The sequence below is a fragment of the Mirounga angustirostris genome, unplaced genomic scaffold (genome assembly GCF_029215605.1).
Source record: "Mirounga angustirostris isolate CCGP_5_RB_7025 unplaced genomic scaffold, mMirAng1.0.hap1 SCAF_2, whole genome shotgun sequence".
Classification (NCBI taxonomy): Eukaryota; Metazoa; Chordata; class Mammalia; order Carnivora; family Phocidae; genus Mirounga; species Mirounga angustirostris.
The window spans coordinates 52,585,437-52,612,891 of NW_026991710.1; the positions used below are offsets into that span (position 1 = coordinate 52,585,437).

At 34.4% G+C, this 27,455-nt stretch overlaps 1 protein-coding gene across 6 annotated transcripts in view; it reads right to left on the bottom strand.

Moving 5' to 3' along the window:
- Positions 1-27,455, bottom strand: part of EPHA5 (EPH receptor A5) — a 348,533-nt gene that overhangs the window by 61,520 nt on the left and 259,558 nt on the right. For 3 of the 6 annotated variants that reach the window (XM_045881077.3, XM_045881079.3, XM_054508907.2), the window contains one exon: positions 22,616-22,721. In XM_045881077.3, coding sequence (XP_045737033.1) covers positions 22,616-22,721 — 106 coding nt within the window. The remainder of the gene's footprint in view (positions 1-22,615; positions 22,722-27,455) is intronic. The other 3 variants (XM_045881078.3, XM_045881080.3, XM_054508908.2) reach the window with 1 other exon arrangement.

Sequence of the window (27,455 nt, forward strand, 5' to 3'; positions counted from 1 at the left end):
TCTTCCAGGCTTATAATAATAATAAAAAAAAAACTGTGCATCTTTGTTTCAACAAGATATTTCGATTTGTCCTTCAGAAGATTAAAATATGATAACAGAAGCTTTCCAGACCAAAAAAGATTCAAATAAAATTACTTTAGCCAGGACTTAACACAGAGTTAATCAATATATGCATGAAGTGTGTCAATGTAAGTAAGATAACCTCCCTCCTACCAAAGTAAGGTGATTATAACTCTAGGGAAGAAATTCTTCAAGATACTAGATCAGAGAACCAAGACTACAGGCTATGGATAAATGATTTAAATTCTTAAACAAGAGATCATACAGCAGATAAGGAAAACACTAAGATCCTAACAGATAAATGAGAGAAACGCAGGAAGAGTAAGTTCACAAAACAAGTACTTCAATTAGGTAACAAATATTTTCAGTTTATTGGTAAAAAAAAATTAAAAAGGGGAAGAAAAAAAGGCTCTGTAGTTTACCCCTTTTATATAAAACAACAATAACACCAACTGAGGGTACTAAGTACTAGAGAAAACACAGTGGCTCTTAGGCCACTGAAAAGTGGCACCAAGCCTTTAGAACACAATCCTATAAAACCTATGAAAGAGCAATAAAAAAGTCCTCACCTTTGACACCATTGTGAAGCCAAAGAATTAAGATCATGGGGTTTAGAGTCAAACTAGGAGCAGTCCTGGATGCATCCATTACTATATGGATCATTTGGGTAAACCAGTCACTGATGTGAATGAGATAATAATAGAACCTATTCCACATAATGCAGTTTCGAAGAATGAGTTTCATAATACACGTGAAGCTCTTTGCACTGTCCCAGGCTCACAGTGAGCTTTAGAAGTTTTAAAACTAATATTATTATAATAACCTGGTCTTAGGACAAAGAGGGAGGTGCAGAAAATATGCATGAAGTTGGCCATACTAAAAGAACTAAATAATGAATAAATATTTTGAAGTAAACAAAATACATTTGTGGAGTCTATGATGCAATGAAAATCAATGAGATATATATATATATATATATATATATATATATATATATATATTAATCAGTGTGCAAAGAAGTAACATGATGACAAAAGTGTTTTTTTAAGAGCTATTGTTGGAGTGTTACATTAATTAGCATTACGGGGCAATTTTAATTTTCCCTTATTTCAATTTTTTGTGGTTATTTCTGCAGAAATCTTTTGCAAATACTGAGCAAGGGATAAAAAGCATAATGTACGTGGCTCCCAAACTCTACTCTTCAGTCGCCATGCTTCTGGCACAAAGGCATCAAATTATTCCACCCTAAAGAGAAGGCAATGCAAAATGGTTATAAAGAGCTTTTAATTTTATTTTTTGATTGTGTCTTTGAGTAACTCTGAGGGAATACTACATCTACCATGCATGTTGGGATTTATATGTGCAATTCAATGACTATTTCCAAGTCACAGTCTAGACAAATTAGAATAGGATATCATTATATGCAGTAATTTTTCAAGCTTCTTTTCTAGTTCTCTGTCCTCATTATAGGGCTTCTTATCCCTCACCAACAATTATAGGTGCCTCCTATAGGTGCCTCCTTATTACCCCCTAAGATGCTTTACCAACAATGGTCATACCTAAGCACAAGTCCCTGGTGGATGGGTTTTGAAACATCAGTGGATCTCAGTCTTACCTAATCAAATTCCAAGCTTGTCACTCTCATATCTTGCTGTGAAATAATGAGAAATATATATATATATATATATATAGAGAGAGAGAGAGAGAGAGAGAGAGAGAGAGAGAGAGAGAGAGCCTACTTCCCAGTTCCTGACACAGAACTCCTAAAACACTTGTATATATGGGTGCTAGGAGAATCTTTGCTCCAACACTTACTCTTTGACCCCAGTTCCTGGCACACAGAGCTCCTAAAACTCTTGTAATTTCTTAAGTGATAACAGCACTAGGAGGATCTCTTGTTCTAATACTTGATCTTTCACCCTGGTTCTTGACCCAAAGCTTCTGGGATTTCCTGGGTGATAGGAATGTCTTTTGTACTAATGAGGTGATTCCTGGTGGTCTCCTGGAGGAGGCTGGTCACCAGAAACACATAGGTTATGAGTAGAAGTATGGAATTTTCAGTCATACCCCTCATTCTCCCGAGAGAGGTGAAGGGCTAGAAATAGTTAATAATCAATCACGCCTACATGATGAAGCCTCTATAAAAATCCCAAGAGTCCAGAGTCCAGAGAGCTTCCAGTTTGGTGAACACATCCATGGTTCAGGAGGGTGATGCAACTCAACTCCATGGGCTAGAAGCTCTTGCAATTGAGACCTTTTCAGATCTTGCCCTATGTATCTCTTCAACTGGCTATTCATCTGTACCCTTTATTATATCCTTTATTATATAATAAACTGGTAAATGTAAGTAAGTGTTTCCCAGAGTTTTGTGACCTGTTCTAGCAAATGATTGAACTCAAGGAGGCAGGTCACGAGAACCCCTGATTGCAGGACAGAAGTTGTGTGCAACCTGGGGACTGACTACTTGTGATTGCTGTCTGAAGTAGAGGGTAGTCCTGTGGGACTGAGTCCTTAACCTGTGGGGCCAAGTCCAGTTACTGTCAGAATTGAATTGAATTGCAGGCCACCCAGCTGATGTCATAGAGAATTGCTTGGTGTAGAAAAACAAACAAAACAAAATAAAACCCACCTATCTGGTACCAGAAGCATTGTTAAATGTGGTAATAGTGTGAGAGTAAAGGAGAAACACAAGAAGAGTATGTCTTTCCAACACATTTTCTTTCTCCTTGTGTTTCCTGTTTCAAGCCTGAAATGTCCTATTAGTATATTCATCTTAGAGCTAAGAATTCTGGGACCCAGAGAAGAAGCAGCTTTCCCAAGATGGCACTGAAAGCAAGCTGTGGGGGTAAGATGTGGGTACCAGTCATTGTCTTATACTGCATTGGAAGCACAATTCTTTCCACATCTTCCAGTTCCTTTCCCTCCCTCCTACTCCCCCAGCCACATCCCCCTCCCCTCTACTGAAAACTTAAGATGTTGTCATGGAGAACTCTGCAACAGACCTTTCTTTCTTCCTCCTCAATAGCTTGTTACCAGGTTAAAAAAAAAATCTGATAAATTAATTCACAATAAATTACAAACAACACTTAAAATGCTTATATATGGCTCTAGCCTTGACTGTAGCAAAATATACCAAATTTTGTTTGAAAGTATTAAAGGATAGATGCCATAAAATTACTAAGGGCCCCAACTCTATTATTGCATGTATATGCATGCTATGAATGTATATACCTACTAATGCATGTATAAACTAGAGATCAAATCATATAAGTGACCAAGGTAAATAAATCATACACATTTCAAGGATTTCTAAAATAAAAACAAAACCCCAAACTCTACAAATCTAAGTGTGCCATGTGCAGTCATCCCTTTGCCTTAAGGATGAAGTTACAAAAGCAAACAAACCAAAAAACTGACTTTATCTTTAGAATCAGGAACTCTCCTTGTTTCTTACTTTGGAAACAACCATTAGAACCTCGGAATATCACGCACTACATGAAAGTAGAAAGAAAGGTTGAGATAAGTAATCTTTAGACAACATCTCAATTGATCTATTTCCCAAGCTATACTTTAATGAAGATTCACTGTATTTCTTTTAATCATTCTAATGGGCCAAAGATCATTATAAAACAGGTTCTTCTTCCATGAATGCCACAGTTAAAGGCACTGATGCAGCTAGCAAATGTCATTGAACGTGTTAGATTCAGTCTGCTTATTTCAGTATATATTTAGGCACTCAAAATGAATTTCTCCAAATATTAATCAACTTTTGTAAACTTTTGGCTGCAGTAGTAGACACAAACATCCTCCTTACTAGAAAATATTTACTAAGAATCTATGTGCTGTGCTCTCAGAATAAGAAATTATATAAAAACAACTTTCTACTCACATTATGCAATGATTCTAAAACTAGCTACAGATTAGAGCAACAGGTGATATTTAAGCAAACAAACAAAAACGAAAAGACAATTCCCAAGCCTCACCTTAGAACAATTAAATCAAAATAGCTTGGCTGTGGGATCCAGGTATCATTACTTCTGAATTTCCTCCAGACTGACAACCACGGATCCAATAGGTACTCAATAAATACTTGTTGGATTGAATGATGTGTTTTATAATAGTCTTAGGGGAATTTGCTTAATGAATACAAAGGGAAAGGTTTGTAATTAGCATATTAATGGTCTGCATGTTAATAGAAACTTCTGAAGTGCCTAGAGGTGCTTAAAAACAATTTCTTCCCTGGTAAATACTTTAAATAATTCTGCAATTTGTTTACAATGTTAATTTATGTTATCTACAATTAAGACTGGTTTGTTAAGTAACTGTAAATTTCACCCTGTCCTCTATCTTTTTAAACCACAAGTTTTTTCGTTTTTTTTTTTCTTTCTTTCTAACATTGATCTTTACAGGTTTCTTTTAATGGCAAGTTGAATGTTTAATAACAGACTCTTGAACTTCTGTATTTCAGTACTAGCTACTTAGATTAACCAGAAGTCATAATATCTCAACCAAAATAACAAAACTATAAAATTATCTGTATTCAGAATCTCTACTTTGCCCTGTAGTTACTGGACCACAGACTTACATAAAGTTAAATGAAAGCGAAGCTCAGTTTTGCCATATATTTGTTGGAAGAACTTTCAGGAAGTGGATATTTTGACATAAAAGATTTTCTTTCAACTGTTACTGAGCTGGAGCAAAGCAGAACCACATATATATTTAGTTATATACTTTTATATATTATATATATTATTTTTATATATACAATGTTTGTATATAAGAAAGCTCATGCCAAAAATAGCAGAAAGGACTGGAGGTGAGGCTGGGGAGGGTCCCAGGCAGAGGCTGTGGAAGTCCTTGTAGACATCTAGAGAGTCACAGAACACCAGACATGCCGTGTGCATTCATCCTATATGCCTTCCTTATCACACACTATCAATGAACTGATAAAATGTCTCTTCATTCTCCCGTTCTGGCTTAAATTTACCATTTCTGAAAAATACTTCTGTACTCATTAAAGAAAAGATAATCATACCTTCTATTCTATTCTTGTACCAATTGTTAAAAACACAATACTAATTGTGTTACATTGAAATGACATCTCACTATTAGAATGTCCATGCTATGAAAGTAGGAAGCATGTCAAAGACTCAAATCCCATTAAAAAAGCAAACCCTAGGGACTCCTGGGTGGTTCAGTTGGTTAAGCATCTGCCTTTGGCTCAGATTATGATCCCAGGTTCTTGGATCAAGCCCAGCTTCGGGCTCCCTGCTCAGCGGGGATCCTGCTTTTCCCTCTGCCTCTGACCCCCATTTGTGCTTGTGTTCTCTCTCTCTCTCTTATAAATAAATAAAAAATAAAATCTTTAAAAAAAAAAAAAAAGCAAACCCTACAGGTCACAAAGATCAGAAAAATCTGCTTTAGTGAGCTATAGCCAAAAGAGGTTACATGATACATCAAGTATTTTTTCAAAAAGTGGCTCCGATGCGATATTTTGAACAAGAAAATCACACTGTTTCAGCTTTTAATACATTGTTTAAACATTTTTATATTATTCAAATTTAAAGACCTAAATGTCACTACTATATTATTATACACTTACATGTCTACATTTATATATGTCATATGTATTTACATATACATGAAAATATGTATAAACATAATATATACATAAATATATGTAAGCTATAATTTAGATACGGTCAATAGAACACTAATGCCTTTTTACTCTGTTTGGTCTACATACTCTTACCAAGTATTTATATTTTGAAGCCAATATCCATCTTGTCAGCTCAGATGGAAAAAATGTACATTAGAGGTCATATCACCCCCAGGCATGGCTCAACTGGCCAAAGGACATGTAGGCCGAGGCTCAAGGGATAGGAATCCTTGCTTATTATTCATAGGGAGCTGTAGGACAAGTAGTTAATCAGCACTACCTAAATATAGGAAATCTCTAACATAAGGAATAAATATATTTCTTTTAGATTTCAAGTCTTTTGAAATGGAAAAGACCCCCAGAGACCAGAGGAAGTGGCACCAGAACACGTGCTAGTAAGACCTCCTGGGCCTCCCGTCCATGACGTCCACCTTTTCAGAAGACACCTGCCCCCAATTTTTTTTTCAAAGATTTTATTTATTCATTTGAGAGAGAATGAGATAGAGAGAGAGCATGAGAGGGGGGAGGGTCAGAGGGAGAAGCAGACTCCCTGCCGAGCAGGGAGCCCGATGCAGAACTCGATCCCGGGACTCCAGGATCATGACCCGAGCCGAAGGCAGTCGCTCAACCAACCGAGCCACCCAGGCGCCCACCTGCCCCAAATTTTGCCCCTAAAATCCTCACTTGCAAGTCATCAGGGAGCTCCGGACTTTTGAGCGCCAGCTCCCTATTCTCCTGGGTGGTACCACACAAATAAGTCACCTATCTTTCTTCACTTCAAAGGCTTGGTGTCAGTTTTTATTGGCTTGCTGTGCATCTGGCGGATGAACTCTCCTTCAGTTCAGTTATAATCTTCTGAAAGCTCAACTTCCTCCTCAAATAGCAGATAGGAAATAGAACACTGTAGGCATTATATAAGTAGGACAGACTACAAACTGGTATCTGACCTCAAAAACTGGAAAACAGGTAGGTAAAGAAAAAGTTTGTTATTGAAAACAACTACAAATGTAATTTTTTTCACCTTTATCTCAATCTCACTCCCCCCTCTTTTTTTTCTCCCACTTCTCTGACATTGTAAAGACATATTGGTTCTTAAGTTATCTGATAAAATTCTTCTTAAACAATTTCTATCCTTTAACTTCCAAATCACATGGTTTCTTTCATAAACCAATAAAATTCAAAGTGATACTGATTTGAAATAGATTTATTTATTTATTTATTTATTTATTTATTTATTTATTTATTTATTTTGAGAGAGTAAGCAGAGGGGTGGACAGAGGGAGAGGATTAGAGAAACTCAAGTAGACTGCACTGAGTATAGGGCCCAATACCAGGCCTTGATCTCATGACTCATGAGATCATGACCTGAGCTAAAACCAAGACTTAACCAACTGAGCCACCCAGGTGCCCTGAAATAGTTATTTATCTGATCACTTAATAAAAGAATTTCCCAGTATATTCATGGTTACACTCCTTAAAGTTTTTCCTCTTTTAATTTTTTTTTTTATGATTGAACACTAAACTTATAAAAAGACCTGTACTATTCTTCAGTGAATGTATAAATGAGAGACTGACTATACAAATGGACAATGGGTAGACTAAATTAAAAAAAAAAAAAAATAGAACTCTGACACCAAGCCTGCAGGCATCAGTCTAGATAGAAAGCCAAAGCATAAGCTCTGTAGCAATTGACCCAAGTGGTCAATTGGTCAGGACTTTATCAATAAATACCAGCCTCCCTAATTTTTGTCCAATTGTCCAACTCAGGACCAACTAGAAGAAATCAAACATGCTCCCCTAACCAATCCCACAGGATGCTGTACTTCCAGTTAGCCCACCTCCAGCTACCCCATGCTAATAACTTCCAACAGGGCAAAACTAAAGCCTTCCCTTCTTTTCATTATAAAGGTTTTACATTTCACTGCCTGCCTTTGGGTTTCTGCCAGATGCCAAGTGATGGTGGCTGATTCTCTTGCTATAGCAATCTCTTAATAAATAGCCTTTGCTTGTTCTCATTTGGGTGTTTTTTGTTTATTTCCACAGAAGAGATCATCTTTACTAGTTCAATAAAGGAAAATTACATAGATTCATCTTTGCAATCAACTGGCATCTTAGTTCTGTTCTGGCACAGTAATAGTGTTGACATACAAAATACTGAATCATGTGTTGCTTTCTTCTACAGGATGACTCTTGCACTGAGCAAACATCAATTACCTCCATTTGTAGATGCTTAAAGTTAATACTGAGCTTTTCCCTCCCAGTCATTTCACTGCTGAAACAGGTCTCTCTTTAAAGCTTCTTTGAGAGGAGTGTGTGACTCTCACGACTAACCTGTGCTATTTTAGGCTTCAATTTACTTTGAGAGAAGTAGAGAGGAAAAAGTAAGGACAGATAAAGTTGCGGAAAAGTGATGCTAATTTTTCCAGCTTAAAAAAATATTTTAAGCATAGCTCTGATAGTAACATTTGTTTTAAGCAGCCATTTGTCCTAATGAAAGAATAATATCAATTAATCAATTATTTCATACTCAAATAATTAAAGTAATCGTGGAAGTATACTGAAATTATCAAAACACAAGAAGTAAGTTCATTTTGTGACAAACATATGAGAATAGGATTAATTATGAGATTGATTTAAAAGGAAACTAAATGGGAAGCCTGGGTGGCTCAGTCGGTTAAGCGTCTGCCTTCGGCTCAGGTCATGATCCCAGGGTCCTGGGATGGAGCCCCGTGTCTGGCTCCCTGCTCAGCGGGAAGCCTGCTTCTCCCTCTGCCTCTGTCTCTCTCTCTGTCTCTCATGAATAAATAAATAAAATCTTTAAAAAAAATAAATTAAAAAAATAAAAGGAAACTAAATGTTCATTTTCACATCAAACCATTCAAATTCCATTTAAGTGTATTTTGTTTTCTATTAGTATTGGTCAGTAATATTAAGATCATATGTTACAGTAATTGTCATAAGTTTTAAAAATTGGATATAATGGTGATAAATTTTAACTATTTTAATATGTTATATGCATATATAACATAATGGTGGTTAATTATGGCTACAATTGTTTTTTATACATATAATTGTATGTAGATGTGTGTACCCACAAGAGTACTTACATAAAATATTTCTAATTATGACCATATGTGATTTCCTAGCAGAAATTAGCCTGACCAAGTATTGAAAAATATTTAAAAAGAATATTTAAACTAATATGATCCTGGTCCAAATTAGACAGATTAAAAGAATAGCTTTGATAGCCCAGAGCAGTGTAGAAAATAGAACATCTATATACACACTTATTTAGTATATGCTGCAGGTGGAGACCTAAAACAGTTTTGGGAGAGGGTGACAAACAGTGCTCGTACTTACATACATCTGTAGAAGATATTAATTTAGATTCCCCAAAAGATAAAATTAACAATTGTATCTAATGCAAAACAAACATTACTAAAAAGTAAGCAAATCTTGACACTTATAATGATGTATCTTCACTATATGAAGAACTAAGATCCCACTAGTCTAAATAGGTAAAGAGCATTTATATGTACATTATGAAACAGGTAATAAAAAACTTAATGACTATAGTTATTGCATATATATTGATCGACATTTTAGATTTCAAAAATAAAAGAGAAATGCAATTAAAAACACAGAACTATTTTTTCTATGAAATTAGCAGACTGACTAGTTTGTGTACCACCAGGAAATGTCACACACACTGTTGGAAGGAATGGTAATTGGTACAATGATTTAGGAGGGCCATTTGTCAATATGTATCAACAATCTTAAAAATATTCATATTCATTGATCCTTTGAATTATACAAATACATTCTAAGGACATTAAAGATAGAAATAGCAACTTCTCTCCCTCATAACAATAATAAAAAAAGAAAAGAAACAAATGAAACCAAAGAGAAAGCATATGGGAAAGGTTAGGCATTTGAATATCAAAGAGCTACCAAATTTTACTTTTAAAATATTTTTAATTCACAAGGAAACTTTGTATTATTATGTGAAGTCAAAGAAAAACAGCAAATAAAATTATAAATTATGAACTCAACCTTATATATAAAAAGATCTTAAAATGTATGGCAAAACATGAATATTGATTTTCTGGTGGGTAAATATGATTAGTTTTCTTTCCGTATTTTGTCTTCCATATTCCATATAATTTTTAATCATAAAATTAAGAAATGCAAACATAAATAAAATATCAGCTAGTAAGAAATTAGGACAATCATCTTAACGATGCCAACTATGTAACATGCAATGAAAAACAAAGACTGAAATGTATAGAAAAGGCTGATGGCAAGATATCTTGGTAATGTCAAAATAATGACATCTAAGGATGTTCATCTAAGGAAATGGACATTAATCTAAAGTTGAAGACATGTTGGAACATAGCTAAAGCAGTCCAGCAATTTGCATATTTGAGGTCTAAGGAATTATAATACAGTGGGTGGGGAGACGGAAGTAGAATTGATAGTGATTTTCACTTCAGGACATATGATGTACTGAAATGATCCCCTGACAGACTTCCAAACTGGGTTATTTAGGAGTCCTCTTAGAGTGGGGGTTTTCAAAGGGTTGGAGACATAGCAGCAGGATCCAGTCACCCTGGTTTTGAGAAAGGATGGAAACAAAGGGCCAAACTACACAGGTTCCAACCAGAGAGATGGGATGTACAAAAGGACTTTCCATTTCAATTTCTGGGATGAATATTTAGAAGCCTCTTTCTTGGGCAGAAAAACACTGGATGTAAAATAGACCTCTGTTTGAAACTCAAAATGCCAGAGGGGAAGACGGTTGGGGATGATGAACTAGATGAGGGAGATTAAGAGGTACAAACATCCGGTTATAAAATAAATGTCATGGGGATGAAAAACACAGCATAGGGACTGTAGTCAATAATATTGTAGTTACTTTGTATGGTGACAGATGGTAACATTTCATAATGTATATAGTTGTTGAAACACTATCTTGTGCACCTGAAACTAGTATAATATTGTACGTACATCAACTGTACTTCAACTAAAAAAATAAAAAAATAAATAATAAATAAAAAGGTTGGTTAATATCCAGCAACCAAAAGGTTTAAATTAATTTTCAAAAGATGAAAAAAATACAAGCATTTGGAATAAAAAAGATTTATAATGACTGTATTATAAAACTACAAAAAAAAAGTAACTATTTTCCCACTGGAGCTAGAGAGTAATGGTTTAAACTAGCACAGGTTTGAAATGATTAACTATAGTTGTTTAGGATTCCAGGAAAGGCTGGATTTAGCCTGACCCATAACATTACAAATGACTAGAGACGAGGTAAATCTAGAAGACCACTATATGTACATTTGAAATAGCTGGAATAGGACCACATCAGAAAGAGTCAGATACTGACATCAAAATAAATCAAGACTGGGCGCCTGGGTGGCTCAGTTGGTTAAGTGACTGCCTTCGGCTCAGGTCATGATCCTGGAGTCCCAGGGTCGAGTCCCACATCGGGCTCCCTGCTCGGCAGGGAGTCTGCTTCTCCCTCTGACCCTCCCCTCTCTCATGTGTTCTCTCTCTCTCATTCTCTCTCTCTCAAATAAATAAATAAAATCTTTAAAAAAAATAAAAAATAAATCAAGATGTCCTTATACACTAGAAAACATGTAAGTCATACAAATGTAGAATTTTGATTTATATATTTGTCTCATCAAAATTTATATATAAACAATGTTCAACATTACTTATGTACATACTGAATTCATGCTGATTTGATAACTTTTTAGATTTTACATCGTCTTTGGCATGATGAGATAGAAATTAGTCATTTGGGTAGCTAAATTTCATCTTAAAAAGTTTTCTGAGGAAGATTGGACCAATACATTGGCATTCTCCTGGTAATTATAATTTAAAAAAATTAAGAAAATCAGAATAATTTTTCAGATTTAATATCTACACTGCTTAAATATTATGTGAGCTTGGTATCCTTTAAAAAGTAGCATGTGTTACTGGCATATGAAGTTCTCACAAATAACTTTAGCAGTAAAGATTTGTGGTAAGATTCTAGAATATCTAGGAAAAATAACATTAATGTAGAAAATTTTTCACTTAATTTTATATTCATATATATTTTTAAAGACATTTGTTCAAATATTTGCTCTGCGATTGGCTATTATGATTACCTTATATTCTTACGTGTATTATTTCTCCATATTTTATACCAGGAATCTCTTTGTATTAAACCGTGAAAGTATCAAGCAAAGTATTAAACAATTAAATTAAAGTACTAAACAAAGTTACATGACTTCAAATGAAGTCATGTACAGATTTTTTTTTTAATGTTGGCACAATCCACATCTATGGATAGAATCAGTTTAAACCAATGCCTATTAAATTTTCTTCAAGAAAAACAGTGAACTAGGCATTGAAATGTCAAAGCAGTGCTAGGAATTCCCAATGTCAGGGACATGAAGAACCCTTGGAGGTGGAGAAGAGGTGTTTGTGAGATACATGAGAATATTTGAATCCTATGGCATATTCAGTCTGGAGAGACATTGGAGAGGAATCATAATGTTGGTCTAAAAACAACCTAAGAAAATCTAAAAAGCAGCGAGTGTTTCCTTCACTAATCACCACAAAGAGGTCCCACTTTGCCACCTTGATATCTTGTCTTTCAGGATGGAAGTGGTGGTGTGAAGAGGAGGAAAAAACAACCTACAATAAATTTTAACCACCTTTCTTGCCTTTCAATCTACCTTGACTCAAGAGAACTCAACAAACAATGACCATCATGGAGATGTGGAACCCAAGGTCAGCCCATAAAAACGGGAAGAAAAGCAAACAGGCCATTTAAAAAAAAACATAAACAAATGAAACTGTGATTTAAAGAACAGAACCCCAAAATAATCATTAAAACTCACTGACATTGTTATGCAGTCTTGTGGCTATAAGAGAGTTAAGCAATGCCTGTAGATCTAACACAGAAAAGTGCTATTTTTCTGAGATTAAAAAGTCAGGGGAGTAAGAAATAATGAGAAGCAAGAGTGAGCTATAGTCCAAAGATTTTTGGTAAGCAAGATAATTAGGATATAATATGTTTTGTAGCACTAAAACTATCACAGACATCGAATATATCTTATGCCAATTCCACCACATGGTGCAATAAAGAATTCAGCTTTTGAAACTGAGTTGCTAATCCATTAGAAACATTTCTATCTTTCCAGGTTTAGGCAAGTTCTAAAAAAAGAGCACATATCTTAAACAAGTGTGGCTTTTAGCGGGTGCTTAAAATCATTTGGAACATTTTATTGTCATTTGCTTCATTTCTCAGCAATAGATATACTCCCAGACATGGCTCAGGAAATTAACTGAGTTTTTGTTAAATAGATGGTCTACCTTTTGGCACAGGGTAGTGCTATTGATTTTTTTCTGTAAAGCTGGGTATCAGGTTCCTGTGAGAGCCTGTGTGGGCTGAGAGAGATGTGGTAAGATTCCCAGAAACTTGGTAGAGTCTTCTTTCAGAGCCCTGGCATGCCAGCATGTTCTATTGCATGTCTTATAGAAATGGAGCTTCAGGCAAATGGAACTTCAGACAAAGAGCATATTTTGCTCGTGTAGTCAGGCTTTTTGACCTGCCCTATGCTTCATACTTGATGAAATCTGAGAGTCTTTAGATTCTTTGCTATAATAGATAGATAGATAGATAGATAGATAGATAGATAGATAGATAGATAGATATAATTTTTGCAAATCAATGATATTAACTTGTCTCAGTACCATAGCGTTTCTCCTTCAAAATGTTTGCCTCAATAGAACTTCCTGAGAGTTGCAGTGATGTTTCCGTGTTTGATCTGTGAGAAGTTGCGGGTAGGATATTCAATAATGTTGAGCAATTGAACCAGTAACCCTCTTGGGTTCAGTTTCCTAGGACGATTTACTTCCCACAGTGGGCAATTAGTTGTTGCTATGCTCCTACTCTTTCTGGCACTACTCTGCCCTGATCCCCATTTGTCAGTTATTAATAAATTATGATCTTCTCTCTAATTATCCTTGATTCAGAGCCTTTGAAGAAAAAAGCATGTAATCATGAGAAAATAGTAGGAATAACAACTCTCAGATATTAAATCAATACACATGCCTGGATTTATTACAGTTTCATAAAGTCACATCTACTGCTAATTCATAAACCACTGAGATTTGCTTTTAATGAGAGCTTTTCTAAAATCAGTGATTGTACATGTGATTATAAATATTTGGCTATTTATTAGTATTTTAAAACAAAATAATATTAGGCAACATATTTTCATATAATACTTTTTCTTATCAAAACTTACCGAGTTTTGAAACTATATGATCCTAGTTATGTTAGAAATCTTAAATATACCAACATATTCATGCTACCCCTAATCTGAAGAGAATCAGGAGAGAAATACAAACCTGTTGACCTACATTATTATTAATAAAAACTATTGCTGTTCGATGATACCAGGTGCATCATCAGACTGGCATCAGCATATCCAGATGTCAAATAAATAATATAAGCTGGTGAAGATTTCTTTTTTTTAAGATTTATTTATTTATTTGAGAGACAGACAGAGAGAGAGAGCGCGCGCGCCGGGGTGGGGGAGGGGCAGACAGAGAGGGAGAGAATCTTTTTTTATTTTTTTTTAAGATTTTATTTTATTTATTTATTTGAGAGAGAGAGAATGAGAGAGAGAGAGCACATGAGAGGGGGGAGGGTCAGAGGGAGAAGCAGGCTCCCTGCCGAGCAGGGAGCCCGATGCGGGACTCGATCCAGGGACTCCAGGATCATGACCTGAGCCGAAGGCAGTCGCTTAACCGACTGAGCCACCCAGGCGCCCGAGAGGGAGAGAATCTTAAGCAAACTCCTGAAAGCACAGAACCTGACGAAGGGCTTGATCTCATGACCCTTAGGATAATGTCCTGAGATCATGACCTGAGCTGAAATCAAGAGTTGGATGCTTCCCCAGCTGAGCCACCCAGACACCCCGTCTGGTGCAGATTTCTTAACTCCTATGTAATACTTCTTTGAAATTACTGTGTTTACTTGTGATGGCACAAAATATTTCAGCAATCAGGAAGAAAGCACATTATGGTTAAGCATTCTATTAGACTTATGTCAGTGTTGCTAACAGTTTTCATTTTCCAAACTATCAACATTAATAGAAACAAAGCACTTCAAATGGAGATTGATGCACCATTTAGCTTTAATTCAATAATTTATGTGGTTTTCATTCAATCAGGTTATGTGGGAGAGCCACCAAAGTCTTTATCTTCTAAATACTGAAGAAGAGAAGATATTTACTCAATATACAATAATTTGCGGTTGCAAGTGTTAAATTTCATGAGAAATATTGATATATTGCTCCGAGACTTCAGCAGAAGGAGAAAAGGCTTTGGCTAATGGAATTAAGGAAGATTTTGTGATAGGAAATAATGGTTAATGTGGGTCTTGACACATGGGTAAGGTTTAAATAGTGAGACATGAAGCATAAGAAAAAAGGCACAGATGGAGGTCCTCTTTCCACATTCTTAGTTCATGTGCTTTGTATGAGACTGACCCTGTCTTCAGAGTCAGGTGTGAGGCCCTACTGTGCTGGGCCATGCAGTGTAACTTCTCCATCCTCTTCTTATTTAAGGTCCCAGTGTTATTGATTGACTTAGTCTGAGAGCTGGAATTTAGGTTCCTATCAGAGCCTGCACCATATGAGCTCTGAGGGTGAAAGGCAAGAGCTCTCAAGTCAGAGCTGGGCTCAACAGAGTGACCATTCCTGCTTGAGTGATCCAATAATTGTCTGGTCTCTTGCTACCTCATGGGCCACTCTCAATCTCCTTTGACTAGATCTTCCTCCTCCACTCCATCTCTCAATGTCATTGTTGCTGGGCTCCACCCAAATTACTGCATTTTGATGAGTGGCTTTAAATACGGTATTTGTGCCACAGCACACTTTAATCATGTGCCTCCAATTGCGCAGACACTGTTTTTGCACCTAGATCAGTAAGTGTCTGTACTTTGGATTTTTTTTTTTTAATCTCTGGAACTTTCCATCTATATGATCTATAATTCTCTTTAAGAATAAGCCACTTGGAATTTGGCCTCATACACAACCAAAGGGTCAAAAACACATAGAGCTAACGTTGGAAGGGTAGTTTGCAGCATATTTGCAAGAGTCCCGAACTCCAGCTTAATTCTTCCAGTGATAAGATCACTGGACATGTACTGAGAATCTACACTATAATCTGTATGCTCAAGATGAACACATATCTATCAGAAGAGACATATATAAAATGATGAACTAAAACTACTTCAATTGGAAAAAAATGTGTTGAGGAAACACAGAGGTGAAATTAATCAGCTATTACAAAATCAGGAATGGTCATAAAGTTGGTGACATTTAATGTGCATGGTTCTAGAACAAATAATTTATCCAGTACAATTTTCCAGTGAAGGACTGAGGGACAATTCACTAAAACCCAATGTATTTTTAATTTACTTTAGTGTCAAGATATCACCGACATTAATTTCTAGGAGGTATTTTAATTATATCACTGACCAGTTTGGAAAGTTTTAAATAATGTTAATTAATACCATTATTTTGGGCAGTAGAGAATCAGTGACTTTGTATACTAGAGTTCAGAGTTTCACCAAAATCATACAGTTCAATGCTTACATGTCATGGGGAAGTTATATAGTGAAGAACAGAACCCTAAAGTCAGAGCTGGATTCAAGCCCCAGACCCTCACTAACTGACTGTATACAGTAATTTGTGTTCTAGACATTTTCTCACAGGGGAAGAAATAATGCACAGATAAGAATCTTTGCCATCTTGGATCTACAGACAAAAAACTAATAAGATAAATATATATTTAGTATATAACGGCAATTATGTGTTATGAAGAGGCAAATCAAAGTAAGTGAGATCTGATATGCAGCAGAAGGAATCATGGGCCATCATTATAGTAAGCCCAAAGGAGAGGATGGGATTTTGCGAGGACTTGAAAGCAGGAGGAAGCTATGTGCTTCTCTGGGGCAAGGGGCTAGAGCATATTGTACTTATTATGAACATGATGATGATGATGGTGATGATGATGATGATGTTACTCCCATTAGACAAAGAGGCTTCTCTGTTTTAGAGAAAACAGAAAACCCTTTAAAAACCATTCACTTAGAAAGCTATTATGCTTTGATATCAAAAGTAGGCAGAGCTCTGGCACTTGTCTGAATTTTAAATAATTACATTCAAAATGCCTGCATAATTATTTTATGTGGCTCCGAATAAGCATGAAGGAAAGTTTCTAAGCCCGGTGGGTTTTACCATCAAACTACCGTTTTTCCTAACATAAGAACTGTGGCAGGAAATCAATTAATGTCTCAGACTGTCATTGTGGTCCAAAGGAAAAAAGTCACCATGAAGGGGGGATTCCATTTTAAACATTTGTCTTTATCCATAGTTGGTGCTATTCAGTTTATGAAATTCTGTCCATTGATCTGACTACTAAATTAAAGTGGAAACACATTGAGAAAAGAGCATTACCTTCTTATTTCATATGCCTGGGACTTATCTTGGTATTTTATGTGCAATAGATGTTCAATAAATATTTGGATATTTAAAGAATATGTCAGTTATAACTTGTTATCATTAAGACATTTGAAAAAAATTTACAAAAGGCTAAATTTTAATATTATTTTTAAGTAATAAAAAACCTAAAGCAGCATTTTACATAAATCTACTTTTTTCCCTTAAATTTCTAACATGGTCTCAGTATCTAAATTTTGATAGGTTAGCCTTCAAGTACACTATCCATTGAAGAATTTTCGGCTCGGAAACTGAGATATTTCAAGTGAATTGAGTTTCGATTGTTTCATTAACAATGAGGGAAATAGGATTTAGCAGTTATATGTCCAGCCAGAGGATTTGAACATGCACAGGACAAACAAGGGAAGATCTTTTGCCCAGAAAAAAATCTTTTTCTATGGGCATTAAGCCACCCCTGAAACTAAATTTATCATTTCAGGAGCGTCATAATATTCAAGTCATATATGAGTAGCCTTAAAATCACATCAAAGGCTAAGCAGCTTGAGGAAATTCTTCCACCTCTTCTTCCACCTCATAGTTTTGTTTTTTGTTTTTTTTCCATTTTTAAAACTGGTGAACACCTTCAACTTCTTTGTACTTATTTGCAAGAACTTGTGCAAACGTGTGGGAGTGTATGTGTATAATGTGTGTGTGTTTTTAACCTCTGAGCATACCTGTGGAACTGATTGAAATAAAGAAGCAAAGCTCTGGAATTTTCTTAAAAAATAAATTCATGAGGTGTGCCTGAGTAACACAGTTGGTTAAGTGTCCAACTCAGTTTCGGCTCACGTCATGGGATCAAGCCCCAAGTGGACTCCATACTCAGTGTGGAGTCTGCATGAGATTCTCCCTCCCTCTACCACTCCCCTTGTGTGGGCACTCTCCGTCTCAAATAAATAAATAATTCTTTTTAAAAAATGATAAGAAAATAAATCCATGAGCATGTAATAAGTGAGGAATCAGAAACAAAGTATTAAAAAATATTGTGAAATACCAGGATGACTATACTGACCAAGGTTCAAAGAAGGAAGTTTCTCTACACTGAAAGATGTTTTCCTTTATACTTTCTGTACCACTAAATCCTGTTAACTTAAGCTTTATATCAGGTTAAGAAGTGTCCAGTAATCAAGAATTAGGCAGCAAGTTTGAAGCGGAGACAGAAAAAAAGTAACTTAATGTAATCAATGATCATCTTCAAAAGAAAGGAAAAGAGGGGAAGGACACTATAAAAGACTTGCTCAAACATGTGGAAATGTGGCAGCGTGGAGATGACAATCATTAATGAAATGTTAGTTCATTAAACAATTTATACTATAAAGTAGTAACTATAAGGAGAAAAAACAATAAAATTAGCATATAATAAAGTTATCAATGTGCATTGTCATTACTGATAAAAGGGAAAAATTAAACAACAATTTCAACATGCTGTGCATATCAGGAGTAACTGGCTCATAGTTTGCTGAGGACATGTCAGTTGTTTTGTAGTCCAATAAAAAAAAAAATTAAAATTAATGGTAAAGAAAGTAAAAAGGAGAATCTAACCCCTGCAGAAAAATGCTCTATGGAATATTTAGCACCTCTAAACACGAAGATCACACAAATTCTAAGACTGACAGAATCCTAAGATGTTATAATTCTTTGTATTTTTTTAAATGGAACTTTTTCCTTTAAGATGGATATCTGCTTACATTATTTTTAACTGTATCTCGATAGGAAGACTCCAAGAAGTTCTGTGTAATCAATTTTAGCCTAAAATGATTAGAAAGTCTCTATATTCGATTTATTTATCTTTCATTTATTTTAGAACAAAACATTTATTTTTTCTTTGAAATAAATTAGTCCCATAGTTTTCAAAATGTTATAATCCTGTTTTTTTGACTTGGTGTGAACAAAACTACCAATTATCAGTGACTATGTATCTTCAAGACATATTTCCTCTGGGTCCAAATGATACAAATTGTCAATAAATATTACATTTAAGTAATATTAATATTTTGCAACATATAAAAATTAATTTATCTGTATCACCACTGAGGAGTCAAATTATTTATAATTAAAATACATTTCCCCTAGGAGCAAATACCTGGTTTTTAATAAACTCAAGAGATTAAAAAGTAACAAAATAGATTAGAGTGAGAGGATAGTCTAAATTTCATTGTATTTTTGTGTGTGTTTATTAGTCATATTATGGCAAAGAAAGGAGGGAGAAACAAATATATTTCACTGTCTTCAGACCAATCCTAGAGCAGACTTTTTTTCAATAATTTGTCAGTACTCATAATAATTTCCCAAATACTGTTAGGTTTTGGCTACATTTCTTCATTTAATTTTTCTCTTATTTGATACATCTTTATAGAGTTAATTCAGGAACTGTAGGTACTATGAGATAGGCACACCTTTCTTAGTCCAAACAAAAACTTCAAAGCTCATTGCCTTGAACGAGATAGAAAAAGACCTTCAAGAATCATTTCATTTAGGTTTTGAGTAAATATATTTATTTAAAGCAACATAAAATAACTTATCCATGAAAAATAAAATAAGATGGCCAGAGATGTTTTTATCATAAGACAAATACCCCCTGAAATTCAAGAATGTGCATTCAACAAAATGAAGTAATGATAATTTCTCATGCAAAATATATGCCGGTAAAAAAATATAAATCTCAGATTTTGAGGGGTAAGATTTGTTTTCCTTTAAATTGAAGATTCCTAGTATTTGCATAGTAAACTGTGTGCTATAAAATTAAATTCAGAAAAAAATTTAATATGAATAAACAACGTACAAATTAACAAGGTATTGTTATTTTTTAAAAGTAATATACTTCTACAAGACAATACATTCAAAATTTGATCTTACCAAGTCTCAGATTTAGTTATGCTGAAAATTAAGCTTTGGTTGTACCTTTGAATGTAGATGTAATTCTAGTATAACTGAGAAATTATACTAAAATTTAATTATTCTTACACAGCAAATCCAGGTACTTACAGAATTCATGTGGTACATGTGGGCACACACACACACTAACGCATTACTACCCTTCAGTTACCAAGTAATAGGTTAATTGAAACTTCTCTCAAACACTTTGTCTAATGCTACAGATGCAACAAAGTAAATTGTTTTTAAGTCAATTTTGTGTATATATTGGGGAAGAAAAATTTTTGAGAACAAGGGCTGATTCACATACAAGTAAGCAAGAATCCATAGCTGAATGTCATCAGTAAATTCACATTAACAGTATGTAGGTTAAATAAATACAGTGTGGCTAAGTATATAATAAGATACATTCTATACTTGATTTTCCCTTTAATAAACCCTTAAACACACAAATTTATTGGATTCTAGATCTCAGATCTTTCCTCCCATTTTATTGACTTCCTCTAAGTGTGGACCTAAGAAATACAGTATCTTCTTATGATCCCCATGTCCCTAACTATAACTAATACTCCTGGATTTGGAAAGGAAGAAGCCAACTAATATCTCAGTCAGAAGTAAAGAAATGATATTACAAACCAACTCTGAAACTGTATCATAGTTATCTACACTTTTGAGGGAGAAAAGACTCATCTCATGTGGTAGTTTTCTTAATAGTTACCATACACTCAACTTAATTATCCTATTTAAATATGAGCAAAGTTTTGGGGCACCTGGGTGGCTCAGTTGTTAAGTGTCTGCCTTTGGCTCAGGTCATGATCCCAGAGTCCTGGGATTGAGCCCCACATCAGGCTCCTTGCTAGAAGCCTGCTTCTCCCTCTCCCACTCCCCCTGCTTGTGTTCCCTCTCTCACTGTCTCTCTCTCTGTCAAATAAATAAATAAAATCTTTAAAAATATATATTAAAAATAAATAAATATGAGCAAAATTTTTATGACAAAATTTTTATCTTCCAGGAAAGAGGGACATAATCAGAGGAGTCTTCCCAGGTGACATCAGAGAGACAAGAACCGTAGGTCATCAGGTAGCCAGGCTTTTGGTCAAATAGGGCCAGTTGTCCTCACAAAATCACAAACTGCTTCCCACCTAGAAATTCTAAAAATGCATCACTGCTAGTCTAACATTAAAAGTAAGCGATGGATTTCTGTATACACACTTAAGAAAATTTTGAACATTCTTAAATAAACAGGAACTAGAAGAAAAGGAATTTTCAGATACAAAAAGAAAGGATGTTCAAAGGAATATTTTCAACAAGGTTTTATGAAAATAAATTACTTTAATTTAAGGATATAGTCATAAATCTTTTCAGAATACAATATGCAGTATATTGAAAAGTGCCCAATTCTGTATATTTATGAGTTGAATATGTGCTGAAGAGTCAAAAGTAAATAAGTAGAACAGGAACAAAATCAATATGAATATTGATTTTCTGACTTTTTCTGGACCCTACATTACAACTTCACATATTTATGCAAGTCTAAATATTTCCATGAAGACTTTCATCAAGTTTTCTGTAATAGTCTAACACCAAAACATTTTCAAATGGACAGCTCTAATTACTAAATAGCGCTTCTAACAATGGCCTGGATAAAAAATGGAGATATGTTTGTTGCAGGAACAGTGCATTCTTATGATTTGATTTATTTACTTATTGTTGTTCTAAATTTTTTTTTCTGAAGATTGATTATGCTCAACTCAATATCAGGAAATACTTTCTACATAAGTTGTTGTTGGGTCTCTCTACCTCTTTTATTTTTGTTCAAAATGAAAAATGTAGATGTGTAACACACATGTTAATGTATCTATTGATACAATATTGAGTACAATTCACTTTAAATCAGTACATGCTCTGATTGATGTATTCAGATTGAAATCATTCAGGAGCTGAAAATAAAAGCAGTCATGGAAAAGGGTTGGTTACTTCTCAGAATGGTGGTTTGCCAGAGTATCTGTTTGGTATCCATCACCCTGTTAGGATAGAATGCTGGCTAAGTAGAATTATTAGTCCTATTCCTCTGAATCTACCAGGCACAGGCACAGGCCTTCCCAAACACTAAAATCGAAGCAGAAAACCATAAATGATTTTGAGGGAAAGAAATTCACATTTGAAAACTATATCATAAAAAATATGATTTAAGGCAGAATAAATAATAACAAGTTAATAATTAACTCTTGCGAAGACAGCGTACCTGAAAAAGAGAAATTCTGTGCTTAAAAGTTAGCGCTTAACATGGACAAGGTAAAGCTTAAAAATACATCAGACATTGAAGTTATCTACTGATACGCTGCTTGCCTGATTTGTTTTGGGATGTGCTTAACAGCCAAATGGTCAGATCAAGGTAAAGAAGAGATCAGCTGCAAAAGTTCAAAATCACAGCTTCCTTTCTTACCTTCCACTGAGGAGGAAGCCGAGAACCACTGCCAACAAAATGACTCCCACTGCCACAGACACAGCAATTATAGGGATCTGGCTTTGATCGCTGGATGCTTCAACTGCTGGTAGGAGACACAGGAAATGGAGCCCGTGGTTAAAGAGATCATATGCATTCAAATAAGAGCTGCTTAAGTCAGTAATTGATACGTGGTTTAAGCAATTCCCCCACACTTGGCTGAGATTTCCCCTTCATATCTCTTCTCAATGGTGTGTAATTGAAAAGACATCTTTAGGAGACAATATTTACTCTCCAAATGGAAATTTGAAAGAATCACTAAGTCACTGATTATTTCTTTGTCATCATAAAAAATGAATGTAATCGTTTGCATAGTATTTATCTAGGCATCTTGAGTTTGCAAGATAAAATGCAACTTAGTCCTTGAGATCAAACACCTTCATCTGAATAAGAGGTGCTAAGTATATAAGATTTGACATTTTAGAGTTCACATGTGGCTGTTCGCTAGAAAAAAAAAAATCTTGGTACCTGAGACAGGGTTTTTTTTGTTTGTTTTTTTTTTCCTCATAGACATAGCTTGAACGCCAAAATGTTCTGGCTATGATTTCAGTGAAGTTAATATAATATCACTTTTCCTAATATAAGTTTAAAAACTGTGATTTCAAGCAGAATATAATCAGTGAGTATACTTTATGTGTAGGACTACGTTTTGAAAGATATCAAGGCACACATTTAGAACTTTGAGAAGTCTGCTAAGAGTAGGTTTATTTACATCATTTTTTTTAAATACCTGGATTTAGTTGAAATATCCTACATTTTAACAGTACAATTACCATAATAAGAGGAATATGGACATGAGTAGATAGTTGTACCTCAATAAGCATGGGGATATTAATTTTGTGCCAACAACTATGCATTATTAAAATAAGAAACTCATAGAGCAAAATAAATTTTACTAATGTTCTCAAAAACCACTCAATAAGATATATACCATGCTATTGTTTAACAATATAATCATTTTTGATAAATTCAGAGTGGTGCTAGCTCCCCTTCATAACAAATTTTAAGTTATCAAAAGTAATAACAACTATACTTTCCATGTTTTGTTTCTCATAACCCCTCACCAGATCTTGGCCCCATCAATAGTTTTGGACATACATAAACTTCCCTTTCTATTATTGTCACCTCTCTTTTGATTCTTTCAAAACAGAATTGACTGACTCTGACACTTCTTGCACTTGAGCTACACTTTTAACCCTTTCAGATCAGTCTTCAAAACCAGTATCAACAAAAGCTTGTTCATGTATGAGAAAGACTTATTGATAATCTAAATCTATGTTCTTACCCCCTCCCTTTTCTTGGATAATAACAGTTGTGGTTCAGTGGTTCTTTATCTTGATTTTTCTCTCCTATTATCTGATGCTGAAGTCTGTGATAGGGAGTTCAAAGCTGGTGAGCAGTATAAATGGGTAGGGCAAAGCTACTCCATTATCGCAAAGAGCCTAGACCCAAGATTTGCTTTTATAATCTCTAAACTCAGATTATTTATACCATTGCTTTTTCTTAATTCTTTAATTTTCTTTTTGGTAAGGGGCATGTTCCAAGAGAAAAAAATCATGCAGACTTGGTCCGTATACATAATGTTATTTTTATTGGGCTCTAACTGCTGTTCCAATTATTTTGATTCTCTCTTATTAATTTCCTGACAAAATCATCCCCATAATGAGTCCTTCTCATTTTCTCAAAACACTAATTCATTACCACTTCTCATGTTTCAGAAATGTTAAACTTTATAGATAAAAAAGAGTGATCAAGTCTGAACTCCATGGTTAAATCAAACTGTATGGGTTATACAGTTTTCCTTTGCTTTACCTAACTCCAAGGTTAGAATCCTTCCTGGCTCTTCTAAAACCTGGATCCTTCAACAATCTCCTCCAGGAGAGAGTTTCATTCCCTTACAGGCTATTTCTCTGCTATCTACAAGCCTGAACACGTAATTCTCCTTAGGGGACACAGATCCTTATACCTAACCTTACTGATGTTGGTTCAACTTAAATTTGAAAACAGGTCCAACATTTACTAGGTATATGGGCCAAAGCAAAGTACTTAACCTTATCAAGTTTCATTTCACTAATCTCCAAATAGGGATAATTTTCCTGGATCATTACAATTCTGTTTAGAGATGATATTTAGCATAGTGCTTCAATTATTGCCAGCCTTAAATAAATAGTAGATAATATTTCTACATATTGTTATCTGATCCTGCTTTGTTTATCACTCTTACGCTTTCTTATTTTTCAGCATCTTGACTAAGTTATCTAGAACCAGCCTCATTTTCTGATAACCAATGTAAATTCTCTCTGAAACTTCTCCTGTCTTTGAGTTCTATGTGTGATATTCTGGCTACATGCAATAAGTATTTCTCCATTTACCTTACCATGCACTATAAGGCATTTGACCTTGTTGAACATAAACTTCAACCTTGAGATTCTGCTCCTCTTCGTTTCTATGACATCAGATGATCTGTTTTCTCTTTTTCCCCCACTCTGAAGTACTACTTTGTCAGTTCTGTTGGCTTCACATTCTCTCCCCACATCTTATGCATGAACAATTTCTGATGAGTGCTGGCTCTTAATCCTTCACACTTCCTTGGCTCTTCACTCTGTCTTTCTCCCTCCCTTCTTTCTTTTCTCCCTACCTCTCATGGATACTTCTTTGCATATGGCATCAGTTAACTATAAGCTGATGAGTCCCAAATTTATATTTCCAAGTCTTATTTCTCTTCAAAGCTTCACTCTATTAAAAAAAAAAAAAAAGACTGCTTTCTTTTTATTTGGATTGTGTTTTCATATAAAAACAACATGTTAAAAATTGGCCCTTATGCCACATCCAGCCCCAAGGGTATTAACAAAAACACATCAATAAATAAACATAACCATAAATTAAACCACGAACCAGACTAATTTGATCTCTTTTCTCCTGGTTTCTTTTAACTATCACTGAATTTTTCTTAATTCCCACTTGCTTATTAATTAATAAACATGTGCTCTGTTTCTTTTGTTTTTCCCCATGAATTATATTTTTTCATCTAACAGTCACCTATTTGATTCAAATCTGCTGGCATATGGTTCGTCGGCATTTTAAGTGTCCCCTTTGCCTTCTGTGTACTCACATAAATATCCAAAAATATCACTTTGATCATGTTTCTCTGACCAAAAAGTTAACAAGTACTCACTATCTATGAAAAAAAAAATTCCCAAATTTTCCATCTAGCATTCAAAAGCCCTTGTAACAAAATTCTAACAAATCTTTCTGGTCTCAATGCGCCATTTTGGCACTCTGAGATTTAGTTTTGGAGGAAGCAGGCATGATTAATCAGAAGTAGGGATAAAAATAGGACAATTTCAGACTAATCAAATATTAATTTTGAGAAAAAATATGGATGCCCCATATTCTCAAATGCTTCATTTTTAATAATTGACAAGATCTAATATAACTTAACAATATGTTAAAATATACATGGTATGGGTTAACATCTTGCAATAAAGTAACTTTTAATAGCATACCAAAAATTTTCAAATGCTTAAATTAAAACATTTTATGAAAATATTTTAGTAGTACCAAGTTACATATGTTCATATTTACATGTTTTTATCTACTGTTCACTTAAATCAGATCTTTTGTATAATAGACAATTAAATCAAGGGCCTATGAGGAAGAATTTAAATAATACATTTTCATTTTTTAGAAAAATTTCAGCATTTTCTAATTTCCTTGATGGGCTTTGATTATTTTACTATTTCAAATGTACTAATTATTTTGTGAGCTATTTCTAATAAAAATAATTCATCAAGATTTTGTACTATTTATTCCTTTGTTTGTCCTGACAGCATCAGTAATATCCCCAATATATCAACTAACTTGAAAATATATAGAATTGATAAGGTACTGTCAATGCCCTCATACTTCTTCAAGGAAAAAAATATTATAAGCCCGGTATGATCCATGATTATTTTTTAATATATCATTAAGTTTTTTCATCTTTAAAGATATAAACCTCTAGTCACTCACATTTCCTTTTTTTTTTTTTTTTTTTTGTATGTCATGTAGTTTTGGAAGAATTACTGAGGAATATTTAGGGAATGCTTAAAAGCAAATTTGGGGCAACGTAACACACTACTATTAAAAGGATATTCGTTATAAACATTAATTGTCTTTAGTAAACAATATTCCTTTTTCCTCACTTATTATATACTTAAATTATCCCTGGAAACTTTAAGGTAGCATACACTGAGAAATCACATTGATTACCTTATTTTGCTTCTCATACTCCTGATTGCAAACCCATATTACATAGATAGTCTCTACATTTTAGCTCTATATTTGAATAGTTAATGATGAAGCTGAAAAGGTTTGTTAAAGCCAGATTATAAGGGTTTTTGAAGACCAGGCTAAGAATTTGGGATCTTTCTACCACAGCTGTAACTATCTGTTAATTTTCTTGATTAAGATAATTTGATCAAAGCTATAATTTTTGATATGTAATATGAGTACATAGGAGTTAGTGGGGATATTTAAAACAGCATGGCAGGCAAATATGCACATGAAAAGAGGTTGAACATCATTAACCATCAGGGATTTCAAATTAAAACCATAATGAGATATCACTACCCACCCGTCCAAAATGACTAAAAGAAAAATATAGTGAGAACAGCAAATGCTGATAAAAATGTGGATAAACTGATCACTCATACATTGCTGGTGGGACTGTAAAATGGTATAGTCACTCTGGAAATCCGTTTGTCAATTTCTTACAAAATTAAAAATAAAATTGCTGTAT